Here is a 23,164-nt window from a genome sequence, read left to right as displayed (position 1 = left end):
TATAATTGGTATGAGCACATAGCATGGTAGCTGTCATCGTGATTGCTAGTTTGTCTACTAGGGTTGAGGGTTCTATCATCACTTCTGTAGCTGGCTCAAGGTCATGAGTGCTGCTTTTTCCAGCAGCAGTACCAATTTTTGGGAGGCTCTCATTACCTATAATAGATCTAGTAGACAGTTGCACCATGTTTATTTTAACCAGCTGATTTTTTGGAAATCAAGTGTGGTTGTGATTTTTATCTTCTTAGAGGGCAAGTCTTTCTGAGCAGGTGCAGTTGACACGAGAAAGAAAGAGCTTGGGTTGATGTACTCTTCTGATGTCTGTGGGTAGAACTCAAATGGAAGTCTGTCATCCCAGCATGTGGAGATGGGAGCGAATCATCATCCACAGGCAAGCGGTGTCATCCAGGGGTCATATGACTTCTCTCTAGGGAGCTAAAAAAGAGCCTCTTCCATCAATGATGCCTGAAATAAGCAGAGCTCTGAAAAGAGCTGCTTCATACAGCAGAACCTTACTGAGCACCTGTTATGTGCTCCAGTATCTGGAGACATTCACGGGTGACATTAGTGAAGAAGGCTGACAAGGTTCCTACTTACAGAACTTAAAATACTGGTGGAAGGAGACAGACAGCAATCAATTAATAATACAAATGCCTGTACAAACCCCGATGCCATAGAGGAAACATGCCATGGAACGAGAGCTCTCAGAATCATTTCTTGATTCTCCTGGGAGCTTGCCCCCAACACCAGTTCTATTCTAAATTGTTAAGGAGAGCACTGAATTTTTTGACAAAGGACCCATCTTGCTTCTGACCTGTCAGTCCTGCCCAGGGCCCACATACTGGGCACTTGGCCGTGAAAACCTGAAGTTCTCCCAACCTGAACCTCATCTTTAAAGGAAGATTTTCTCCTGGCTCATGCGGTTATATTAATATTGCTTCTTCTTAATGTTGAATCTCCTAGGACAGCCTTCAAGTTGGCCCGATTTTGTGCATCAAGTTGATACACAGAGTTGAAATGTATTTTCTTTATTGTCCCCAATAGCCTGCCCTGTTTATTCAGCTAACATAAGAAGGACGGTGAGGTCAAAGTGATATGGTGAAAACTAATCTTTCATTTTATTTTTTCTAGTTACTTGGGCACAGCTAACTTTTAGTTGCAACAATGTATACACAGATAACTATTTTGCTTTCTTCATTGTAATATATTAAATATTTTCTTCTCCATGACTACATCAGTTCACACACAATTGTTTATACTCTTTCAGGTTGATGTACCATACTTTAGCTGTTGCTAGAAGTTTAGTTGTTCACAGATTTTTACCATTAGCTTAAATTTAAAAAACTTTCTTTTTAAAACACGTATATTGCTTTATAGAATTCACATTCTTATCTCAGTCTCTGTCAATCTTCAGCACAACTATGTAAGGTAGGGAATCATTTTATGCATGAAAAAGCTGAAATATATAATCTTATTTTTCTGTTGAATTATTTTTGCAATCTGATTTCCTAGATGTACGGTAACCTGGTCAATAGATGCAAGCTCTTAGTTCCATTACTCAAATACTTTCTAGAAAGGTTAAACTAATTTGCAGTTCTCCTTCAAATGTTTACAGATTTCATTATCATCTGTCCAGCTATGAGTATGAACATTTTGAAGAATACTGACCAATATAAATTTGGTAAACTAGTATCTAGTATAAACTAGAACCTCCTTTGAGGTCTTCTCAAAACTAACCATAATGTCATATGCTTGTTAATTATCCTTTTTATTTTGTGATTTGCCCTTTGTGTTAACTGCGTCTTTATTTTGAGAGGCTTTTACTGTATTAACCCTGTTGGGTACTTTGACTCTTGTTTTCCTTTTTTATTGCAGTTATAGTATTTTTCATGGTGTAGAAATTGGAATTTCCTTGCAGTTGAATCTGTTAAACTTTCCCTTTGCTATTTTTTTATATTGCATCAAAAAGAGCTGACAAATATATTTTTAAGATTTTTAGAATTATATCTTTACATATTTTTATCTCAAAGAGTAATAGATGCACAGTTTAGAAAGTTTGTGATATACATAAAATTATAAAAAATGGAAATAGTCTACCATTTTGGATGTGCTTTTTGCACTACTTTCTCTTTTACACATACATGTATATTTTTAAAATTATGTTTGAATTTGGATAATATTCTTAGTTTTGGAGCCTATCTTTTCAGTTAAAAACATGCTGATTGAACTTTCATGTATCACTAAATATCTTTTGGAAATAATTTTTTGAAAATCTTGAGTTCATTTTGAGACTACTTGCTGCTTATTCCTAAGCAGAGATCAGTCACCCCTTCTGCCCAGGTGGGTTGGGGTCCCCACTTGATTTTTCTAGGACACTCCTATCTCTCGTGGGTCTATTTCTAGGGTTTCTACCCTGGTCACTGGGCACTCAGTGTGATGAGCCACATCATTGCATGTATAATAAGCTCTTCACTCTTTTCTGAGCCTTTGGGCCGAGAGCCCCATAAGTGTCGTTAATGTTTAACCCACTCTGCTAGAAACTGCTCTTACTTTTTTTTTTTGCCTTTGCAGATGTTTTTTAATCACCCTGAGAAAAATGGGCCTTGGCCTCCAGACACAATAAAGCAAACCTCCCGTCCATGGAGAGTAGTGCTGGTTCCTGAGGATCTGGGAGGCCTGCAGCCCCAGGGGGATTAGCCAGAAGCAGGTAAGGAATACATCCGGGTGTGGGCTAGCAAAGGGGTTCATGCCCCAATAGAAATGGAGCTGGCAAGGAGTCTCAGCATCTCAGTACCTGATTGCAGCTCTGCTGGTTTTCCTTCCTTCATTCTCTTTATTCTTCTCTTTATTATCTTTATTCTCTTTTGGGCCGGGAGGAGAGTGAGGGGATGGGTGGGTAGATGGCTTGCCCATTTCTATAAGCTATAAGTAGGATTTGAGTTAGTCTATCATTCACTTGGTCTTTTATGAGCACCTACTATGTGCCAAGTACTGCATTTGATACCGAACATGCCTGGATGTCTAGATCAAGACAGCATTCCTTACTCTGACAGAGGTTTTCTCCCTGCTGGTCCAGCATAGGCTTGGTCTCTGTGGTTGATGATGAGCTGTTACTGTATTCTTCTAGAAGACTCATGGTATGGTAAAGACTAACTGATACAGTCACATCGATTCAATAATTCTTTTTTGAGCATCCATTCTGCTTGAGGAAGTCTGCTGGGTCCTGTAGTTCATACATGATGCCAGGAGAAGTCTTCCTCTCTAGCAGCAGAGTTGGCCTGAAAAGCAAGCATTAAAAAGCACTGGTTGCAGCAGCAGGGTTCAGGGATAGCGATGAAATGCAGGTGACCTTCACTGAAGGTCAAGGGCAGAGAATGCAGTAGTGCAGATGGCAGGAGGCTTAAGAAAATCTGCCAGTGTGATAAGAAAATTCAAAGGATTTGTGGAGACAAGTTTGCTATTCTTTGCCCCAGTGGTGGGCTGTTTAGATGAAGCCTCTTCCTTTCTCTGTCTTGTTAGAACCTCTTGAGAGGTGAGAGAGGGTCTCAAAGCTCCCCATGCCTGCAACCTGAGACAACCTGAGACTCCATCCAGCTGCCAGATGTGGAGCCTCACACAAAGGTTGTGATGGAGACCACAAGAGCCCTGGTGTCAGGTTCAGATGTTCACTCCCAGGCTGTGACTGGCACAGATCCCCAAGGCTCAGGCCTTCTGAGAGCTGCAGGACTGTGCTTGGGCCTGGATGTGTGTGGGAACTCTTTGTTCCTGGGAATCCAGGAAAATCCATCACTCGCTCCAGCTCCTGAGACAGGGAATTAGGCCCCTCCCTGTTGTCTCCTTTCCCGCCTATGTGGAAAAGTCAAGTTCAAAGTCTACCATTTCCAAATAAGTTGTGCAACTTTGAAAATTCCTTGTATGTCCCAAATCTCAACTTTTTTCAGTTACAAATGGAGCTCATAAAATGTGCTCTGAAAGGTTATTTGGGGTCTTATATATACTAACTAATGTGAAAGGCTCCCAGACTGGTAAGCAGTGCCCACCCTGATGGCTGGTGCACTGCTCATGATGAAGGTGGTTTTTCTTTCATGGTCTGACAGTTTGAGTTGTCTCTCCGCACCTGATTTCAGAGTCCTGATGGCCAACACCAAATCTTCACTGCTCCTAATCACAGATTCTCTCTTTAGTGCAAAAACCATGAACGTCTAGAGTCACACATACTGGGTTAAGATTTTGTTTCTAGCATTGATAATCTGTTGACCTTGGGGAAACCCTGTAACCCTCATAAGGCTTTTTCATCCTTTTCTAAAATATCACTCAGTCCTCCAGTGATTCAATGAGATATTGTAGCTGAAGTGCCTATCATGCAGCAGGGCCTCCTCACGTGCTGCTCTTTATCAGGTTCTTCTTGAGTCATGTGGTCCTGTAATTAGTTGTTTTCCCCATTCTGTGGGAATTTAATTCTTCAGTTTCCTGATGATGTCACAAGACCTCCATTTCCTGCTTCATGATCTCATGTCAGAATTTATCTTTCTCTAAGTACATTTTGTTACTTCCAAAATTCTACCCACCCAAGCTAGGAACCCATCTTCCTCCGAGACACTGGTTCCTAAGTTCTGGAACAGGAGGAAATACGGCTTTGGTTGGTGCTGCCCTTGGATTCCAAGAGTGATCTTGGTGTCTGTTAATTGAAGAGCTTTGGATGGACAGCCTCCTGCTCAGGCCGGTGGGTCGTGGCCTGTGCTCCACTCTGCCACCTTCCCTGGCCCACATCGCCTCCCACATGGCTCTTTTGTTTGGGGGGACTGCTCTCCCATCTCTGTTCAGAGCACCTACCCTGGCTTTGTGCTTGCCTAGTACCAATTCCATAGACATAGCCTCTTGCTCGGTCTTCTCCATACTCCATGACTGAGCTAGGCAGGGACAATCCCTCCACAGAGACTTTGGCAGAGATATTCACTTGCCTATGGTCACCAAGAATGGGGATGAGAACTCAGGTTTCATGAATGTGCAGTCCAGTACTTCTGTTATCTTATTTGCCAAATCCTTAGAAGCAGGCTTCATGGGAAAGGCCTTCAGACTCCTAGTGGGTGGGTAAAAACCCAGGGCGTATTGCTTTGACTCATTAACATAAATAAATCCAGTGATTGAGGAAAGAACTGAATGTTTTTCAAAAGACACAGATCTTGTTTGAGTTCAAAGTACTTCTGTCTTTCATTTGGTTACACAATAAATTCTGAGAGAACAAAGTAGGTTTTTACCCAGATATAAGGGGGACCGTTGTTCAGGCTCTATTTGCTAATGCAGTCCATTTCCCAGCACTTTCATGGTGCTATAGAATAGAAAGGCCTTGGATTGTGGAATCAAGTGCACAAAGATCTGAATCTCAGGGCAGCCAAGTCCTTAGCTCTGTCATCTCGGGCATGTCTCCTTTAGCCTCCCAGAGCTTCTGGTTGCTCATATGCTAAAGTGGAGATCATAAGACCTTCATGGATGGGGTGGTCAGAGCCTATCTGCACAGCTCAGGAGATACCCTTCATATTAGCCTGTGATGTGTACGGTGCTTCCTGGAGCCATGCATTACAGTGACCCTGGTTATGCCAGGAAATTAAATAAAAGTAACATCGCCTAGAGTACTTAATAAATTATTTTTTTCATTTCTTTAATTGGCCACTGCTGCTCTCTTACCAAGATTTCCTGGTCTCTGTCACGAGATGAGCTTGCTTCCTATCTTAAGGGTGCTTTTCTTGCAGTGCACAGCACAAAACTGAATGTTATGTTGAGAAGCCCAGCTTGGTCTTATTGTCATGCAGGAGTTGGGTGTCACTGCTCCTGGGGGATTGCATTATAAGTCGGGGCAGCATCCATGACCAGAGGCCTTTCTTTGACTATTCTGAATGATTGAGGATTGGAGAGTCTGGGTTCTGTGATGTAGACAGGCCAGCCCATTCTTCCTTTTCATCCTAGTTTTCCAAGCCTGCGTGCCTTCATTTCTCAGAGAGTTCAAGGCTCTAGAAGCTGCATGAAGAGTCAGATATGGCTCCTGACCTCATGGGCTCAGAGTGGAACTTCTTGAGGGAGCTAGATGAAGACAACCAGAAACTAAGATTCAGAATACAAAAATAATGGCGGAAAGAAACAGAAAGTGTTTGGTGCTCAGGATGGAAGAAGGGAATGTCCGAGGGAATTCTTAGCATGAATGAAGGCTGAATTTTTCTGAGAGTTACTCAAGGCTGCATAGTTGGTAGGAGGTAGACCAGGGCTGAATTTCAAATCTCCTCACTTTAAATTAATTGCTCAGCCCGTTGCCCCACTGTATGCCATATTTGAATGTTCTTTACATCACTTTTCCCTCTTGTCTTGCTTTTTGCAGATTTGTTTCCCTGCTTAAAACAGAGCTACACTCAGCTTTCATTATGTTTCACACCAACCTGAAGAAAAAATTCAGCTACTGTATCCTGGTCTTTCTCCTGTTTGCAGTCATCTGTGTGTGGAAGGAAAGAAAGAAAGGGAGTTACTATGGCTCCCTTAAAGTGCAAACCAAGGAATTCCAGGTGCTCAAGAGCCTTAAAAAACTGTCCATGGGGTCTGGTTCCCGGTCTATGTCATCAAGCAGTACCCAGCTCCCCCACCGGCTCACCCAGACCCTCAGTCCCAGGGTCCCATCCAAGGCCAAACTGCAGCCCACCTTCCAGGTGTGGAACAAAGACAGCTCATCCAAAAACCTTGTCCCCAGGCTGCAAAGTATCCGGAAGAATTATCTTCGCATGAACAAGTATAAAGTATCCTATAAGGGGCCGGGGCCAGGCGTCAAGTTCAGTGCAGAGGCTCTGCGCTGCCACCTCCGGGCCCATGTAAACGTATCCATGGTGGAAGCCACAGATTTTCCCTTCAATACCTCTGAATGGGAGGGTTACCTGCCCAGGGAGAACATTAGGACCAAGGCTGGGCCGTGGCACAGGTGTGCTGTTGTCTCATCAGCGGGATCTCTGAAGTCCTCACAACTGGGCCAAGAAATAGGTACGTTGTCACCGCTCCCAGGAAGCGACTGGAGGTGTTGATGGCCCTGCAGTCAGGGGTCCAAGTGTGGCATGGTGGACCAGTGGAGCTGGTGCAGAGCAGTGTTTTCCAATTTCTTTCTCAGAATCAGATATGCTGAGGAGATAGTTGAAAGGATGGGAATCCAGGACCCCAGCATCTTTATCAATTAACTTAGCTTATTTTTATCTGTTTCAAATATTGGTGTTCTGCAGAGTGTTTATTTGAAAAAGAAAGTTCTACCACTACCAAGAAGCAAAAAAGTACACTTGACTTTTGAAAATATTTGAAGCATAGATTTCGACTTCACTTTCAGGTTCTGATATTCTGTTATTTTAGTTGGTACAAAAGGGACTTTTCTGGCCTCAATTACCTGCATAATTTTCATTTTTTTTCCCTTGAAAAAAATTAATTAGAGCAGGAATTCTTAACTTAGGGGTTGTGGGCTAATTTCAGGGGGTTAATGAGTCCTTAAAATTGCCAGCAAAAATATCTGTGGATTAGGTGTATAAACTGTGCCTTTTTCCAGGGGAGAATCCACACACTGTAGTTGATTCTCAGAGGAATCTGTGACCCAAATAAGATTTTAGATACTGGGAAAAATAGATCAATTTTGTTTTTCTGAAAGTCCTTTCGCAGCTAATAAAGGTAGTCTATGTGTGTTGGTAAACTAATCCAACCAAGAGCCACTGATTTGCTTAAGGGCCTTTAGTTCTCTTGTATTGAGAGAAATACATTTTCCATTATTGTGAAATGAATCTGGCAGTAAAGAAAGCAGAGCACAGGGAGTCTTGCTCTTCTGTCAGGATGGAGGTATTGGAGCAGGTGAGGTCATATGTCTCCTTTTTTATTTCCTTCTTATGACTGCCAGGAAAAATGGTCTGAAACCAAGCACATGCTCTCAAAGAAATGTAGATGTGAACTGGATTCTCTATAGCAGAAGGAAAAGTGGTGAGATCACATTTTCTAACTCCCCAGATGAGCAATCCTTACTAATAAGAGCTACCAAGGTGACCAGTCCTACCCCAACTTTGATTTTTGCCTTTTTAGTTTCTTTTGGACTCTGTTTGCTAGAAATGAAATGGGACTGGATTTGCTCATCTATAATAAAACTAAGCTTCTTTCTTTCTTTTCCATTTTTGATGCAACATGACAATGTTTGGCTGTTCCAGCTGTTAGCTCAGCTTGCTTCCTGTCCAGTCGTTATGGTCAGCCTGGCTGAAAGTGTGCTGAAGTCTGAGGCAGACCAAGCATCCCTTTGTGAACTACTGTTATTACATCTTTATTTTTATGCACTCCCTAAAAAGTTTGAGTGATTTAAATAAATGTACATTAAAATAATCTTTTTCTATACACTGCAGGTGCAACTTCAAATAAGTACCGTGGAGAGACTCTGATCTTGAGATATAATAAAAATTACAGGTTAAACTTCAAGTGTTCTATATTTTATAGGGCATACCCTCTGGGCATTTGGTCTAGCAAATATTTTAAGACATTCATTCATTTCTTTTTATTCATTGATGAATTTGTCAACAATACAAAATAAGAAGTTGGCACACTAAAGGGAATGGCCCTTTTGAGCTCCAGGCAAGATGCCAGGCCCATAGACTTCCCACCACACTAGAAATTTTTTGAGCCTGTTCCCAACAATTGAAATGTAGGTAGTTTCACATTATTTAGTTATACAAATTGTACTGCTAGTAAGGTTTATTGTGCAGATATATATATATATATATATATATATATATATATATTTTTATTTTTTTTTTTTTTGGTACTAGGGATTGAACTCAGGGCCTTCACATTGAGCTATATCCATAGCCCTTTTTATTTTTTATTTTGAGACAAAGTCTCACTAAGTCACTAAATTATCCAGGATGGGCTTGAATTTATAATCTCCTTGCTTCACCCTCCCAGAGTACTTGGATTACAGGCATGTGTCAGCATAGCTGGTTTATACAGATAATTCATGAAATTACTACCATCCTCCAATAGGGAAATATCCTCAGGAACGAGGTTAGAAGCCTTAAAAAAGATAAACATTTTTAAAAGATTAATAGATTTGTTTGGCCCTAGTAGATATATAAAAAGACTTCAGAATTACAGTGGCAATATTACCACGTGATTACAACAATCAAAATACTAAATGAGCTTTGAAGATTCTTGGGGTAGATTTTTTTGTTGTTAGGCTGTATCCCACTTAGGAAGATACAACCCAAATATCTTCCCAAAAGGCACTTGAAATAAGTTTTTGCTTTGTCTGAGCATGTTTCTCATTTGATATAGAATTAAGCTTGTTTCGGTTTCTTCTCAATTTTAAGGTTTCTTCCTCTTTTTTGATTTAATTTAATCTATTTATTGAACATTTAAAACATTTACATGGGTCAAAAATCAAGACTATATAAAAAGGTATATTCAGGAATATCTTCTCTCCCTCCTCCTTTCTCTACCTCTCTATAACTGATTATTGCTGTTCTCTCTCTCTCTTTTGTTTTTTTTTTGGGTACCGGGGATTGAACTCGGGTCCTTGTGCTTGAGCAGCAGGCAACAAAACCACTGAGCTAAATCCCCAACCCTTGCTGATCTCTCTTTCCACAGTTTTTGGAAAAATCATTTATACAGTGGACCCTTGACTTACGAACTCAATTTGTTTGCAAGGGCTGGTTGTAACTCAAGTTGGTCAGTGGAAGGCTCAGCCTCCTCTGCAGAGCCTTCAAAGTCTCTCTCCTGTATACAGGCAAATCTCAGTGTCCTTAGAGAGACACTGGCCCAGGATTTCTCAATTAACCCCACACAGGAAAGGATGCTGTCATGTTCCTTCCAGAATTCTTTAAGGGTTAAATCTGTATCTGAGACCACCTGGAAGCACAGGTGGCTGGCATTTGGGTTGTAACTCAAGACTTTGGTCATAAGTTAGAACTAAAATTCCAGTTGTAACCCAAATTGTTCCGGTTGTAACTCAAGGGTCCAGTGTATATTTTAAATTTTACTTCCTTTCTTATATAAAAGATTGAATTTTATATATAAGGTTGTGCCATTTTCCCATTTAATATATACTGGAAATACCCCTTATCATGACATAGAACTCTTCCGTATTCATTTCCATGATTACATGCACTTCAACATAGGGGTACTTTATTAAGTCAGTTCTATTGGTGAATCTTTAGGTTATTTCCAAACTCTTGCCACTGTAAACAGTTCTGCACCTACCAACCTGTGAGTGTGTTGTCCAGTGTTTATTTAGCTTCAGGGTAGATTCCTAGAAGTAAGCCCACTGGGGCTAGTGGTAAATGCATCTGTGATTAACTCCTGTCAATAGTATACAAGACAGCCAGGCAATTTAACTGTCAAACTTTTGGATTTTTGGCAGTTTGATATGTCTGAAATTGTATCCCAAAGCATTTTTTTTTTGAGAAGGGGTCTCACTGTACAATTTAGGGTGGCCTTGATTTCACCATGTAGCCTAGGCTGGCTTTGAACTCACCGTGTAGCCTAGTGATGAACTTGTGGCAATCCTTCTGCCTCAGCCTCCTGATTGGTGGAATTATAGGTGTTCACACCATGCCCTGGCATCTCAATGCATTCTTAATTTGCATTTCTCTTATTATAAGTTGCAGTTAAGCAAATTGTTCACATTAATAAGCAAGTGACTTCCCCTCATCCAGAACTGCTTGAATTTGAATCTTTTTTGTGTAATAATCTTTGTCTTTTTTTTCCTTCTAGGTTTGAGATCAAACCTAGAGCCTCATGCATGGTGATCTTTGACTTTTCTTTCTCTTTTTATTTTTTTAAGCAAAACATTTATTGGTACATTTTACATATACATAATGATAACATCCATCACAGGGAATTTGCACCTGTACATGATATATCCTGTCTCTTTAAAGAAGATAAATTTTATGACTATGTTTTCAGCCATGGCAAGACCGTTTACCAGAGAAAGTGTATAATGTATGCATAATGTGCCTCCCACAGTTTCACAAACCAGCCAGTGGTGGACTTGGTAATTTTCAATTATTTTTGGTAGCTTACTTATGCATAGAGAGTATCTTAACATTTGTTGGGAATTTCATTTCCAATGATAGCACATTTTAAAAAACACTATAGCAAAAAGCAGTGACCCTTACTGTGCACCTGCTGTGTATCGAATGCAGTTATTCTTTGAGTTCTCCCGAGCGGGGTCAGATCACTGTTGCCATTTGTGATGAGCTAACTAGAGTCTTGGAGGTTCACACAACTATGGAGAGCAGACTAGGGTTTGGAAGTTGTTGTTTGACTCATAGCCCTCCCTGCTTAGCTCTTTTTTTGGTACTTGGGATCGAACTCAGGACCTTGTACTTGTGAGGCAGTTGCGGTGCCACTGAGCTACATCCCCGGCTCTGCTGCTTAGCTCTTGTGCCTCATAATGGTTGCAGCTTCATAACAAAATGTGGTAGGATTAATCTTTTGTTGTTTTCCTAGGGCAAAGGAGAGGAGCATTCTGAGTTGAGGCAAAGGCAAGAAGCAAGGGCTACAGAGGGAAAAGTGGTTAGTGTGTTTGGGCATCCCAGCATCCTCTTTGGCTGGACAGGGGGGCCCAGAGGGCAAAGAAAGGTGAACAATGGGGCCAGAATGGGAATGAAGGTTCAGCTCTTAGAGAATGTTAACAGTCACCATAAAGATGTTGGGTGTTGTTCTTTAAGCTACAGAGAGCCCTAGAGGTTTTGGAGCAAGAGAGCAATCAATAGGATAGTGTGTGCTTTGGGGAGTTCTTCCATTTCTCTATGAGTCCTGTCTCCATGGGGGCTCCTGTATAATTACCCCATTATTAGCGACCATTGCCACATCCAGCTAAGAAGTCCTGTGCCAGGCTGTGTGGCACTGGGAGCGGTGGTGGAGAGAAAGGGCCTGATTTGAGCAGTATCCTGAGCTAGAAAGGTCAGAACTTAGTGACTAAGACGTAGAAATGACCTCGAGTGACAGTTAGGAGCCATAGTTTTTAGCGTAGGACCAGGCTGTGTTGTGTCGCTGGGGAGCGTGATTCTGGAGGAAGGGAGATTTCATTTTGTGTGCTCTGAGTCTGAAGTGTTTGTGGGTTTCCCTCCGTAGGTGTCTGTGCGGTTGAGTGTTTGATTCTGAAGAAGAATCAGATCTGAAGGTCAACTTTAGGGGTCATTTGCACTGAGGTGAGGTGATATTGTTGTCTAGGGAAGACAGCCAATTAGAAAACCTAGAAACAGATTTAAACTTTGAGAACAAGGACAAGTAGAAAATTCAGGAGGGCAGAGGGGCTGGAGGAGAATCAGGTGTGTACGCCACTCTGATAGAAGGCAAAGGGAGATGCAGCTGGGGATGGCAGCCATTGGCATCAATGTCTGCAGGTCTGGGACACATAGATGAGCAGAATGAGGACAGAGAAGTCACCTGCAGAGTGAGTGGCTTGAAGAACATGATTGGTTATGGCAGAGGTCAGAGAACTTTTCTTGTAAAAGGCAAGATGGAAAATATTTTTAGTTTTGAGGGCCACGCAGTGTCTGTCATAAGTACTCAACTCAGCTGCTGTGGTACAAAAGCAACCATAAAGAACAGTAGTAAAGAATGGGCTTGGCTGTATTCCAATAAAACTTTATTGACAAAAATGAGGGCCGGGTGCAGTGGTGCACACCTCTAATCCCAGAGCCAGGAGGATTGCAGGCTTTTGGGCACCCTAGGCAATTTAGCAAGACCCTGTCTTAAAATGAAAAGATTAAAGAGAGATGAGACTTTGGTTCAGTGATGGAGCACTTGGGTTCAATCCCCAATACCACACCAAAAAATAAAAAACAGAGAGACAGAGAGAGGTTATATGATTTGTGAAGTTCATTTGAAAATATGAAAATGTTAGGTGATAAATTGTGATAAAATTTCTTGGATCATAACTTCTAGCTATTTAGAATTGCTACACCTGAAGCAGTGGATTTGTATGTATGTATGAATTTCCTAATGAGCTGTTTCTATTCAACTTTCTAAGCATGTAATTAATCAGCTACACACAGTGATGCATAAGGTAAAGTTAAAGAGAGGTGGGAGCTCCTGTCCTCCGCAGCCTTCCTACTTGCCAGACTTGTTTGCTAGCATCCCTTGGGTTTCAGATTGCTCTGGGTGGCTTCCTGGAGGCCCATTGGAGCTTGAAAGCTCTTCAACTTTAACTAGCAAAAGATGGGTTGACAAACAAGGATCCAATCCCTTTTGTTTACGATTCCATATAGCTTTCGAAAGAAGTTTTCTTCTTTGATTTTTTAATAAAATTTTTTATTAGTACATGTTTGCAGCACATAATGTTTACCTTCCTTGTGTGGAGTTCTTCCTGTACATAACACATCTCAATTCCTGTTTTCTTCTCCTTTCCTTCCCCTTTGTCCTCCTTTCCTTCATCTCTTGGTCTCCTTTCCACTCGAGAAAGATCTGCTTTCTTACTCTGTAGCCCTGCAAGATCTGTTTCCTGCCAACCTCTTTAACTGTATCTTTGATTTTCTTCCTTTGACTCACTTCTCTCCAGCCAAGTCCTTACCCTCACTGTGCTCTTAACACTTGTTGCATCCTCTGGTTGGAAGGGGCTTCCCTGGGGTCTTTCCATGCCTGATCATCCAGCTCTGAGGGTCTCAGCTCTGAGACATTCTATGAATCATCACGCTGTCTACCGGAGATTATGTCAGTGTTTCTTTCACACAGCTCAGTTCATTTGTGTCATAGTACCGATCAGATTATTTCATATGCAGGTCATACTTAGTTACCATTTCTCAGTGCAGTAGAATGTAAGATGTCTGAGGGCAAGGCCTTGTCCATCTTTCTTGCTCACACCACTGTCTCCGGTGCTGAGATCTGCACCTGGCAGAGAATAGTTGCTCAAGCAGCACTTGCTGAGTGAATGGAAAGATCCTCCTTTCTGTGGATCAGCATCGAAGACCCATCTTAAATCTCCCATGCTAAGTTTTCTTCATCAGCCCCTCCAACTCTACTCTCTTCTCTTTCCCATCCAGCTCTCTTGCCTGGAATTTGACATTCTGGGCCATGTCAGTGGATATTCTGTGCCCTTTGGCTTCCAGTTGGAACTGGCCAGAAGAAAAAGCACAGGCATAAAGCTGAGGGGAAGGAAGATGAGATCAGGGCAGTTGTTTCCTGGATGTCACCTGCAGTGTAAGCTCAGGCTGTGACTTTCCCTTTGACAGAGTCTCAGCTCCTGTCAGGCAGCCCCTTGGTCCCTGGGGCCTGCTTTCTCCTTTTTCCCTTTAGGCCTACGAGATTGGAGGGATAGAGGGGAAAGGGGTTATGATATTGATTGCTTCAGGCCCTTTCTTGCCTGTTGGATAGTAGCAGTAGCTGTGTTCCTCTCCTAAAGTCTGCAGCTCCTGACAGTGGCCCCCCGCTTAGCGTAGGGGAGTGTCTGCTTCAAGTGCCACAGTCCACCTAGGTAGTGATGGCTTTCCGCAGCAGCTGACCTGGGGTCTTAACCTTCCCTGCCTTGATTTCCTTAAACTCTACTCAATCTTTGTAAATAGTCCTTTAATGAAACTGTTAGTTGCTTCATTGGAGCTTTCATCTCCTTTCTACAGAGATTTGCAACAATAATTTTTTTCAATCATGAAATGAGAAAGTTGGCTAAGTGCAGTTTCTATAAATCTGCATTTCCCAGGACAAAGCTTGTTGTAATTCTGGGTTGTGCAAAGATGTACTTCCTGACCTATTTGCACTTCGGTGTGCCTGCCCCTTAAGCTGAAAAAATGTGGACTATGTTCATCTTATGTAACTTTCAAACCATTTCAGTGACATTTTGTCCTATCCTAGGACTGAGGATAAGGCTATGTTGTTTCTGTGAATGGGGTGCCAGGACTCGTGCGTGAGGTTTAGTACCTATGCTGGAATTGAATAAAGAGGGAGCATTTCATCCCTTAATCTCCCTTTCCAGATCATCTTGTGTTGTACCAAATGCCTTTTGGTCCCCACCCCCAATCCTATCTGTGTGGATAAAGAACAGCCAAAACAAACCCATGTGGAGGCAGATGGAGCAATACATTATTGGGCTGAGCTTCAAATCTGGTGGAGATTTTGGTAGAGCCCCAACTTGCTTGATCAAGGAAGGTTGGGCTGAGCGGTCATAGGATTATGAAGGTCCCAGATTGGAATGGTTCTTAGAGGTCATCACTTCATCCATCAGATTGGTCGGTGTGAGTAGAGAACCTTCTCCATCTTTCAAACTCTGCTTAAGTGGCCAAAAGGAGATTGAGCCCAAGAAGTAATTAGATGTTTTCGAGACAGTCTGTTTGATAGTGATTGGATTTAATACTTTATATTTTTTTCTGACAAAGTGCTTATTTTAAAAAATGAGGAAACACGGTGTTTAGTTTACCACTATGATCTCTTGCTCCATTTCTACCACACCAGGTTTGTGACCCTTCTGTGTATTTTGGGTTCCTAAATGAATGCTTATGGTTATCTTGGATGCCATAGTGAGTCTTTCCATTTGCCAAGCACTGTGCACTTGTAGAGTAGACTGAGCGTATGACATTGTCTTGATTTTTCTGATGGGGATAGAAACATAACTACTGGTGATACCTGCAGCATATTTGGTTTATTCCTTTGATGACTGGAGTAGCCATTCCTCCTCAAGTTGCACACTGGCCTTGTTCACTTTTCTACTGCACCTTGGCCACTGGTGCCATTGAATGGGTTTCAGGAATGCACAATCTGGACCCCATTAGCTCATGCAGTGGCTGACAGACAGACGGCCATTTCTGTCTTTGAGCGCTACCTGAGCAACGTAGAAATATAACTTTTCCCCTTGTACCATAATGGGATATAAATCAGGAAGCATTTTTGTCTTGTTCCCTCCCTTTCTTTCTACCCCTCTCCCCAGCCCTTCTCTCTGTCTGTATATCATCAGGACTCATGCATCACCTCTTTCTATTTCCTTGTGGTTTATAGATGATCACGATGCAGTCCTGAGGTTTAATGGCGCACCCACAGCCAACTTCCAACAAGATGTGGGCACGAAAACTACCATTCGCCTGATGAACTCTCAGGTAAAGTTTCTTCTGTGCAGATTGGTGTCTTAGTCATGATCCTGCTGCTGAGACACGATACCTGACACCCACAGCTTAAAAAGGAGAGGTTTATTTTGGCTCACAGTTTCAGCCTGTGGTTGGCAGGCTCCAAGGCAGAAATATGATTGCAGAGGGGCTTGGTAGAGACAAAGGTGCTCAACCCATAATGGCCAGGAAGCCTAGCGAGAATGGAGGAAGTGAGGAGGGAGATACACTCTTCCAGGCCACACTCCCAGTTACCTGCCTCTAACCAGGCCCCAGGTCCTAACAGCGCGTCAGCCCTGAACTTATCAGAGGACTAAACGCTGATTAGTGCCCCATGATCTAATCATCTTCCATACATAGGGGAATTTAAATCTAAGCCATAACACAGCGTGAGAGGATGACTACAGTGTAGACTCCAAAGCAGAATGTGTCTAGTAGGAGTGGATCAAAGCTGCTAGATTAAGTCTCCTGACCTTCCTGAGATCCATAGTTTTCACTGGAGAAATTGAAAGTGAGTCTTTCCCCAACCTTATGATGTGCTCATTAAGATAAAGTAGTCATGTGCTATTAGTCTGCAATGACAGCACTATCTAAGGGCCAGGAAAGCAGAGTTCTGCTGTTTCTGAAACTGAGGGGAAACTTGCAGTGTTGCTTGTGGGTCCATAATGCAGAAGGCTCCAGGGAAGAGTGAGAGGTGTTGTGAAAAGTCAATGAAAAAATGCATGTGAAAGTGCTCTGTGAGCTGTAAAATGATATACAAGTACTAAGACATCATTACCATTTCATCATGTGTAACATGCACTAGAATTCATGTATTCCTGGATGGATTCCCCTGGATAATTAATTTTCAGGTAGCATATGCTGATTTCTCAATACTAACAGAAATTTGGAGCAATATTATTTCTCCAAAGTTCTGTTAATAGATTTAATGAGTACAAAAACTGGATTATACACATATCAAAAATTGCATCTTAGCCAGGCTCAATGGGACCCACCTGTAGTCCTAGCTACATGGGTGGTTGAAGCAGAAGGATCACTTGATCCCAAGTGTTCGAGGCCAGCCTGGCAGCATAGAAAGATTCCACCTCAAAAAATATTGCATGTTAGGGCTGTAAACCTGTTCATCTTGCTCACAACCACGGATATTTGCCTTTTCCTGAGCAAACTATGAGTCTTAGGTGTTTTTATGTAAATGTTTACTCTCTGTATACCTCCCCCATGACTCCCAGTTAGGGACTGAATCCCGGAACTGATCAGAAATGCCCTATCAACACTTTCCTGGCAGAATGTGCATTTCTGCTTCACCGCGGGCAGGAATCTACTTCTTTCTTTCTCTTCCCTTCCTTGCTTCCAAGAACTCACCAGCTAAGCTGAGCCACTTCCTGTATAATATACTTTTCATTGGAAACCCACAGCCCTGAACATCATTTTTATGATGGCACAGGGAATGAGGAACTTAACTTATGTGCAAGGGGCACCATCTTGTTTGTTGTTCTTCCTCCCAAAGCCTTTTGGTTCTTGTAAGTTAGTGACTTTCAGTAACCTCCAGGTGCTTCCAGGGCCCGTGTGCTGTTCTACCTCAGATTTGGGGGTTTAATTTTACTTTTTTCAATACTACAAAGAGGGAGGTTTAAAAGAAGTGGTTTGATTAGCAAGAGGCTCTGGAGAAAACAACATTTGAGCTGGATTTGAGAGGTGAGCAGGATATGAGAAATTGTACCAGGGAGGCATTCCAGAAAGTGGGTTGGCAGGACACAGAGGCATTCACACAACCCTGGCTAGGATTCATAGTGCAGGGGGAGATGAGGTTGGACCTTTATGACTGCTCAGCCTGGAAACTCAGACAGGAGTTAGGACCAGCATTGCTTCTTTCCCTTCTCATGCCCCAGTCACAGAGATCCTAGAGCTGAAGAGTACCTTAGGGAGCACACATGGCTGGCTTCTATTTCTGTGTGAGATGCACCTAAATGTCTGGGGAGGGGGTCACTTACCACTCATTCATTCATACATTCATTCATTGGCTCTGCAGACACACACAGTGTTGAGTACAGTGCAGCAGTCAGTACATAGCCTCTTCAGTTAGCCTTCCTGGGGTAGAAACAAGCTCTGTCTCTTATAGTTAAATGTTCATGCCCAACTTAGGTATGCTGCAGTTTACTTATCAATAAAGGATAGTGAATAATTTTCCTCATAAACTTTTTGTGAGCTGTAAACGAGAAGGATCTGGGCAAAGTACTTAGAACAGTACCTGGTACACGTGCTACTAAATGTTGCCAGTTCTGCTTATATATGTAGACACTGAGCTGGAAGTGGAGGATACAATGGTGCTGCAAACACAGAACAAAGGGAAAAACAATATGATCATTTCAGCTGATGCCAGAAAAGCATCTGATAACATTTAACACCTTTTCATGATAAAAATATTCAATAACTAGAAATAGAAGGAAATCCTTTGACATAAAAAGCTGAATATGAAGAAACAATGACAAACATCATACTCAGGGATGAGAGGCTGAAATCTTTCCTCTAAAGTTAGGAAGAAGGCAAGGATGCCTATCTCTGCCATCTCCAATGAATTCATCACTGGAAGTCCCGACAAGAGCAAATTCAATGAGAAAAAAATAAAAGGAAGAAGTTAGATTACCTCTGTTCATAAATGAAATGATCTATGGAGAAAACTCTAAGGAGTCTAAAAAAAAATCTTGTTAGAACTAATAAAGAACTCAGGATCTCAAGTTCACACAAAGGAAGCAGTTAGGCATTTTTACAGTATTTATACTAGCAATGAATAATCCCAACATGAAATGAAGAAAAAAATTCATTTACAGTAGCCTCAAAAGAACTAAATAGAAATTAAATTTAACCAAAGATTTGTACAATGAAACCTATAAACATTTCTATCAGAAATTAAGAAGAGATAAATGTACAATAGCCAATATCAATTATATATGACAATGTAATATAAATAATATAATTTTCTTTGTATTAAATTCTTTTATTGGTACATTGTAGGTATACAACACAGTTACATTTCTCACTGGGAATTGTACCTTTACATAATGCATCTTGGTTCTTATTTTTTCCCCATTCCTAGCCCTCCCTTCATGCCCTCCACCCTTCCCTATTTACAAAGACTTTATTTCCATTTTTTCCATTTCTCATCATTTATCCTTTCCCTTCTTTCCTTTCCCCTGCCCCTCCCACTACCCCTACCACTTTGGACCTTTTCTTCCTATTTTATATTATCAATTATTCATTCTAATCATTGGTACATTTTAGGTATACAATATAATGACATTCATCATTGGAAATTTGCACCTTTACATAGTCTCTCTTGATTCTTATTTTTCACCTTTGCCCAGCCCTCCCTTCAACTCCTCCAGTCTTCCCTATTTACAAAGATTTTGTTCCTAGTTTTCCATTTTCTCATATTAATCCCATTCCCTTCTAGCCTTTCCCCAGCCCTCCCACTTCCTTCCCCTTTGCCCCTTTTCTTCCTATTTCACATTACCTATTATACATTTAGTCTTTATTTACACTTTCAGTTTCTCACACCAGAGAAACTATTCAGTATTTACACATGTGTGTCCTATTTATTTCACTTAAGAGTATGGCCTCAATGTGCATCCACTTAACTATAAATGTCTCTCATTTCTCATTTTTTATGGCTGAGTAGTACTCCATTTTATTAAAAAACCACATTATCTTTATCCAGTCTCCAGTTGATGGGCATTTGGGCTGTTTCCAAGTTTTAGCTATTACAAACTGCGCTGCTATGAACATGGGCACACATATATCACTGTGGTATGATTCTTTTAATTCTTTGGGGAAGATCCCCAGCAGTGGAATAGCGGGGTCAAATGGGACTTCTAGTCCTAGTTCTTTGAGGTATCTCCATACTGATTTCCACAGTGCTTGCACCAGTCTACACTCCCACCAGCAGTGGAGCAGGGTTCCTCTTTCCCCACAGCCCCGCCAGCATTTGTTATTGGTTGATTTCATGAGAGCAGCTATTCTTTCTGGAGTGGAATCTCAGCATTGTTTTCATTTGCATCTCTCGAATGACCAGTGATGTTGAACATGTTTTCATGTATTTATTTGCTATTTCTACTTCTTTGTGTGAGAAATGTCTGTTCATTTCAGATGCCCATTTTTGGATTGGGTCTTTAAATTTGGGAGGTCTGATCTTTTTAAGTTCTTTATAGATTCGAGATAGTAGGCCTTTGTCTGAGGAAGAGCAGGTGAAGATTTTTTCCCACATTGTGGGTTGTTTCTTCACACTGCTGGTGGTTTCTCTTGCTGTGCAGAAGCTTTTTAATAAGAAGAGATCCCACTTGTTGATTGTTTGTGCTAGTTCACGGGCAACTGAGGTTTTGTTCATAAAATCTTTTCCTACACCGATGTCTTCAAGGGTTCTACCTAACCTCTGTTCCAACTGGTTCAGAGTTTCTATTTGAATATTTAGATCTTTAATCCATTTTGATTTTAGTTTAGTGCATGGTGAGAGATGTAGGCCTAGTTTTAATCTTTGGCAAGTTGAAGGCCAATTTTTCCAGCACCATTTATTAAAGAGGCTATCTTTCCTCCAGTGAGGGTGTTTGGCTCCTTTGTTGAAGATGAGATGGCTGAGTGTGTCTGGCATTGTTTCTGCATCTTTTAATCTGTTCCACTGGTCCTCAGGTCTGTTTCTTTGCCAGTACCATACTGTTTTGATCACAGTAGCTTTGTAGTATAGTTGCAGGTTGGGGATTGTGATACCCCCTGCCATGTCTCTATTACCTAGAATTGCTTTTGCTATTCTGGGTCTCTTCTTGCTCCAAATGAATTTTTGGATTGTTTTCTCGAGGTCTATGAAGTATGCTGCTGGGATCTCAATTGGAATCGCATTAAATCTATATAGCAGTTTTGGAAGTATGGCCATTTTCACTATATTAATCCTTCCTCCCCAGGAGCAGGGGTTGTCTGTCCATTTTCTGATATCATCTTCAATCTCTCTTTTCAGAGTGCCATAGTTTTCAGAGAAGAGGTCTTTGATTTCTTTTGTTATTTTGATTTCTTGGTATTTCAGTTTTTTGGATGCTATTGTGAAAGGAATTATTTGCCCCATTTCTCTCTCAGTGCATCTGTCATTCGTGTAGAGGAAAGCTGTTGATTTTTGTGTGTGGACCTTGTAACCAGCTACTTGACTGAATGTGGTTATTAAGTCTAGAAGACTTTTGGTGGACTTCTTGGGGTCTTCTATATAGAGTATCATGTCATCTGCAAATAATGACAATTTGACTTCTTCATTTCCTATCTTTATTCCTTTTATTTCTTTCTCTTGTCTAATTGCCGTGGCTAATGTTTCCAGAACTATATTGAACAAAAGTGGTGATAGTGGACATCCTTGTCTTGTTCCTGATTTGAGTGTGAAGGATTTCAGTTTGTGACCATTGAGTACGATATTGGCTGTTGGTTTTTCATAGATGGCTTCTATCAGTTTGAGGTAGAGACCATCTATTCCAATTTTTTGTAGGGTTTTTATCATAAATCCATGTTGGATTTTGTCAAATGCTTTTTCTGCATCTATGGAGATAATCATATGGTTTTTGTCCTTGGCTCTATTGATGTAGTGTATTACATTGATTGATTTTTGTATATTGAACCATCCCTGCATCCCTGGGATGAATCCCAGTTGATCAGGGTGTATGATCTTCTTGATGATCTTCTGCATTCTGTTTGCCTTATCTTATTAAGGATTTTTGCATCTATGTTCATTAGTGAGATTGGCCTATAGTTCTCCTTTTCAGTTGGGTCTTTCTCTGCTTTGGGGATCAAGGTGATGCTTGCTTCCAGGAATGAATTTGGGAGTATTGCTTCCCTTTCAATTTCATTGAAGAGTTTAAACAGTAGTGGCAGCAGTTCCTCTCTAAATGTCTTGTAGAATTCAGCAGTGAAGCCATCAGGGCCCGGGCTTTTCTTAGTTGATAAGTTTTTAATTACATTTTCAATTTCATTGGTTGATATTGGGTTGTTCAGAATTTTTAGGTCTTCTTCATTCAACTTTGGTAATTCATGTGTGTCTAGGAATCTGTCCATTTCTTCTGTGTTGTCCCATCTTATTGGCGTATAGGCTCTGGAAGTAGGTATTGATGATCCTCTGGATTTCTGCTGGGTCTGTTGTGATTTCACCCTTTTCATTCCTAATTGCATGGATTTGGGCCTTTTCTTTCCTTTTTCTGACAAGGTTGGCTAAGGGTTTGTCAATTTTGTTAATTCTTTCCAAGAACCAACTCTTGGCTTCATTGATTTTTTGTATCATTCTCTTAGTCTCCATTGCATTGATTTCTCCTCTGGTCTTTATAATTTCCTCCCTTGTATGAGCTTTGGGGTTGTCCTGCTCTTCTTTTTCTAGAAGCTTGAGGTTCAGCATCAAGTTGTTTAATTGGGCTCATTCTGTTTTCCTAATATGTGTATTCATTGGTATGAATTTCCCTCATAAGACTGCTTTCATTGTGTCCCATAGATTCTGATATGTTGTATTGTCATTGTCATTTAAATGAAGGAACTGTCCGATTTCTTCTTTAATTTCCTCTGTGACCCATTGGTTATTCAGAAGTGTGCTGTTCAATTTCCACATGTTTATGAAATATTTCGAGTTTCTTTTCTATGGATCTCCAATTTCATTGCACTATGGTCTGATAATATAAAGGGGATAACTTCAATTCCTTTGCACTTACTTAAACATGTTCTATGTCTGAGTATGTGGTCTATTTTTGAGAATGACCTATGTGCAGCTGAGAAGAATATGTATTCTGATTTTGTGGGGTGGAACACTCTGATAACATCTGTTAAGTTCATTTGTTCAAGAGTTCGATTGAGTTCTAGTATTTCATTGCTTATTTTTTGTCTAGTTGATCTATGTATTTGTGACAGTGGGGTGCTGAGGTCCCCCACTACAATTGTATTAGTGCATATATGACTTTTCATGTCCATTAGTATTTGTTTTATATAGTTGGGTGCACTAGTGTTTGGTGCATAGATATTTATGATTGTCATCTCTTCCTCTTGGATTCTTCCCTTTACAAGGATGTAGTGTCCTTCTT

The 23,164-nt window shown here is 41.1% G+C and overlaps 1 protein-coding gene across 4 annotated transcripts in view; it reads left to right on the top strand.

The window, feature by feature from the left end:
* Positions 1-23,164, top strand: part of St6gal1 (ST6 beta-galactoside alpha-2,6-sialyltransferase 1) — a 125,027-nt gene that overhangs the window by 81,684 nt on the left and 20,179 nt on the right. For all 4 annotated transcript variants that reach the window (XM_004834812.4, XM_087186725.1, XM_087186726.1 and 1 more), the window contains 3 exons: positions 2,572-2,707; positions 6,371-7,017; positions 15,976-16,073. In XM_004834812.4, coding sequence (XP_004834869.1) covers positions 6,414-7,017; positions 15,976-16,073 — 702 coding nt within the window. In that variant the 5' untranslated portion in view covers positions 2,572-2,707; positions 6,371-6,413. The remainder of the gene's footprint in view (positions 1-2,571; positions 2,708-6,370; positions 7,018-15,975; positions 16,074-23,164) is intronic.

Source organism: Heterocephalus glaber, unplaced genomic scaffold, assembly GCF_053883595.1.
Source record: "Heterocephalus glaber isolate CG9 unplaced genomic scaffold, H.glaber_assembly_v1.0 deba00001504, whole genome shotgun sequence".
Classification (NCBI taxonomy): Eukaryota; Metazoa; Chordata; class Mammalia; order Rodentia; family Bathyergidae; genus Heterocephalus; species Heterocephalus glaber.
Note: the sequence above shows the minus strand (reverse complement) of the source record. Positions and strands in the feature narration are given on the sequence as shown.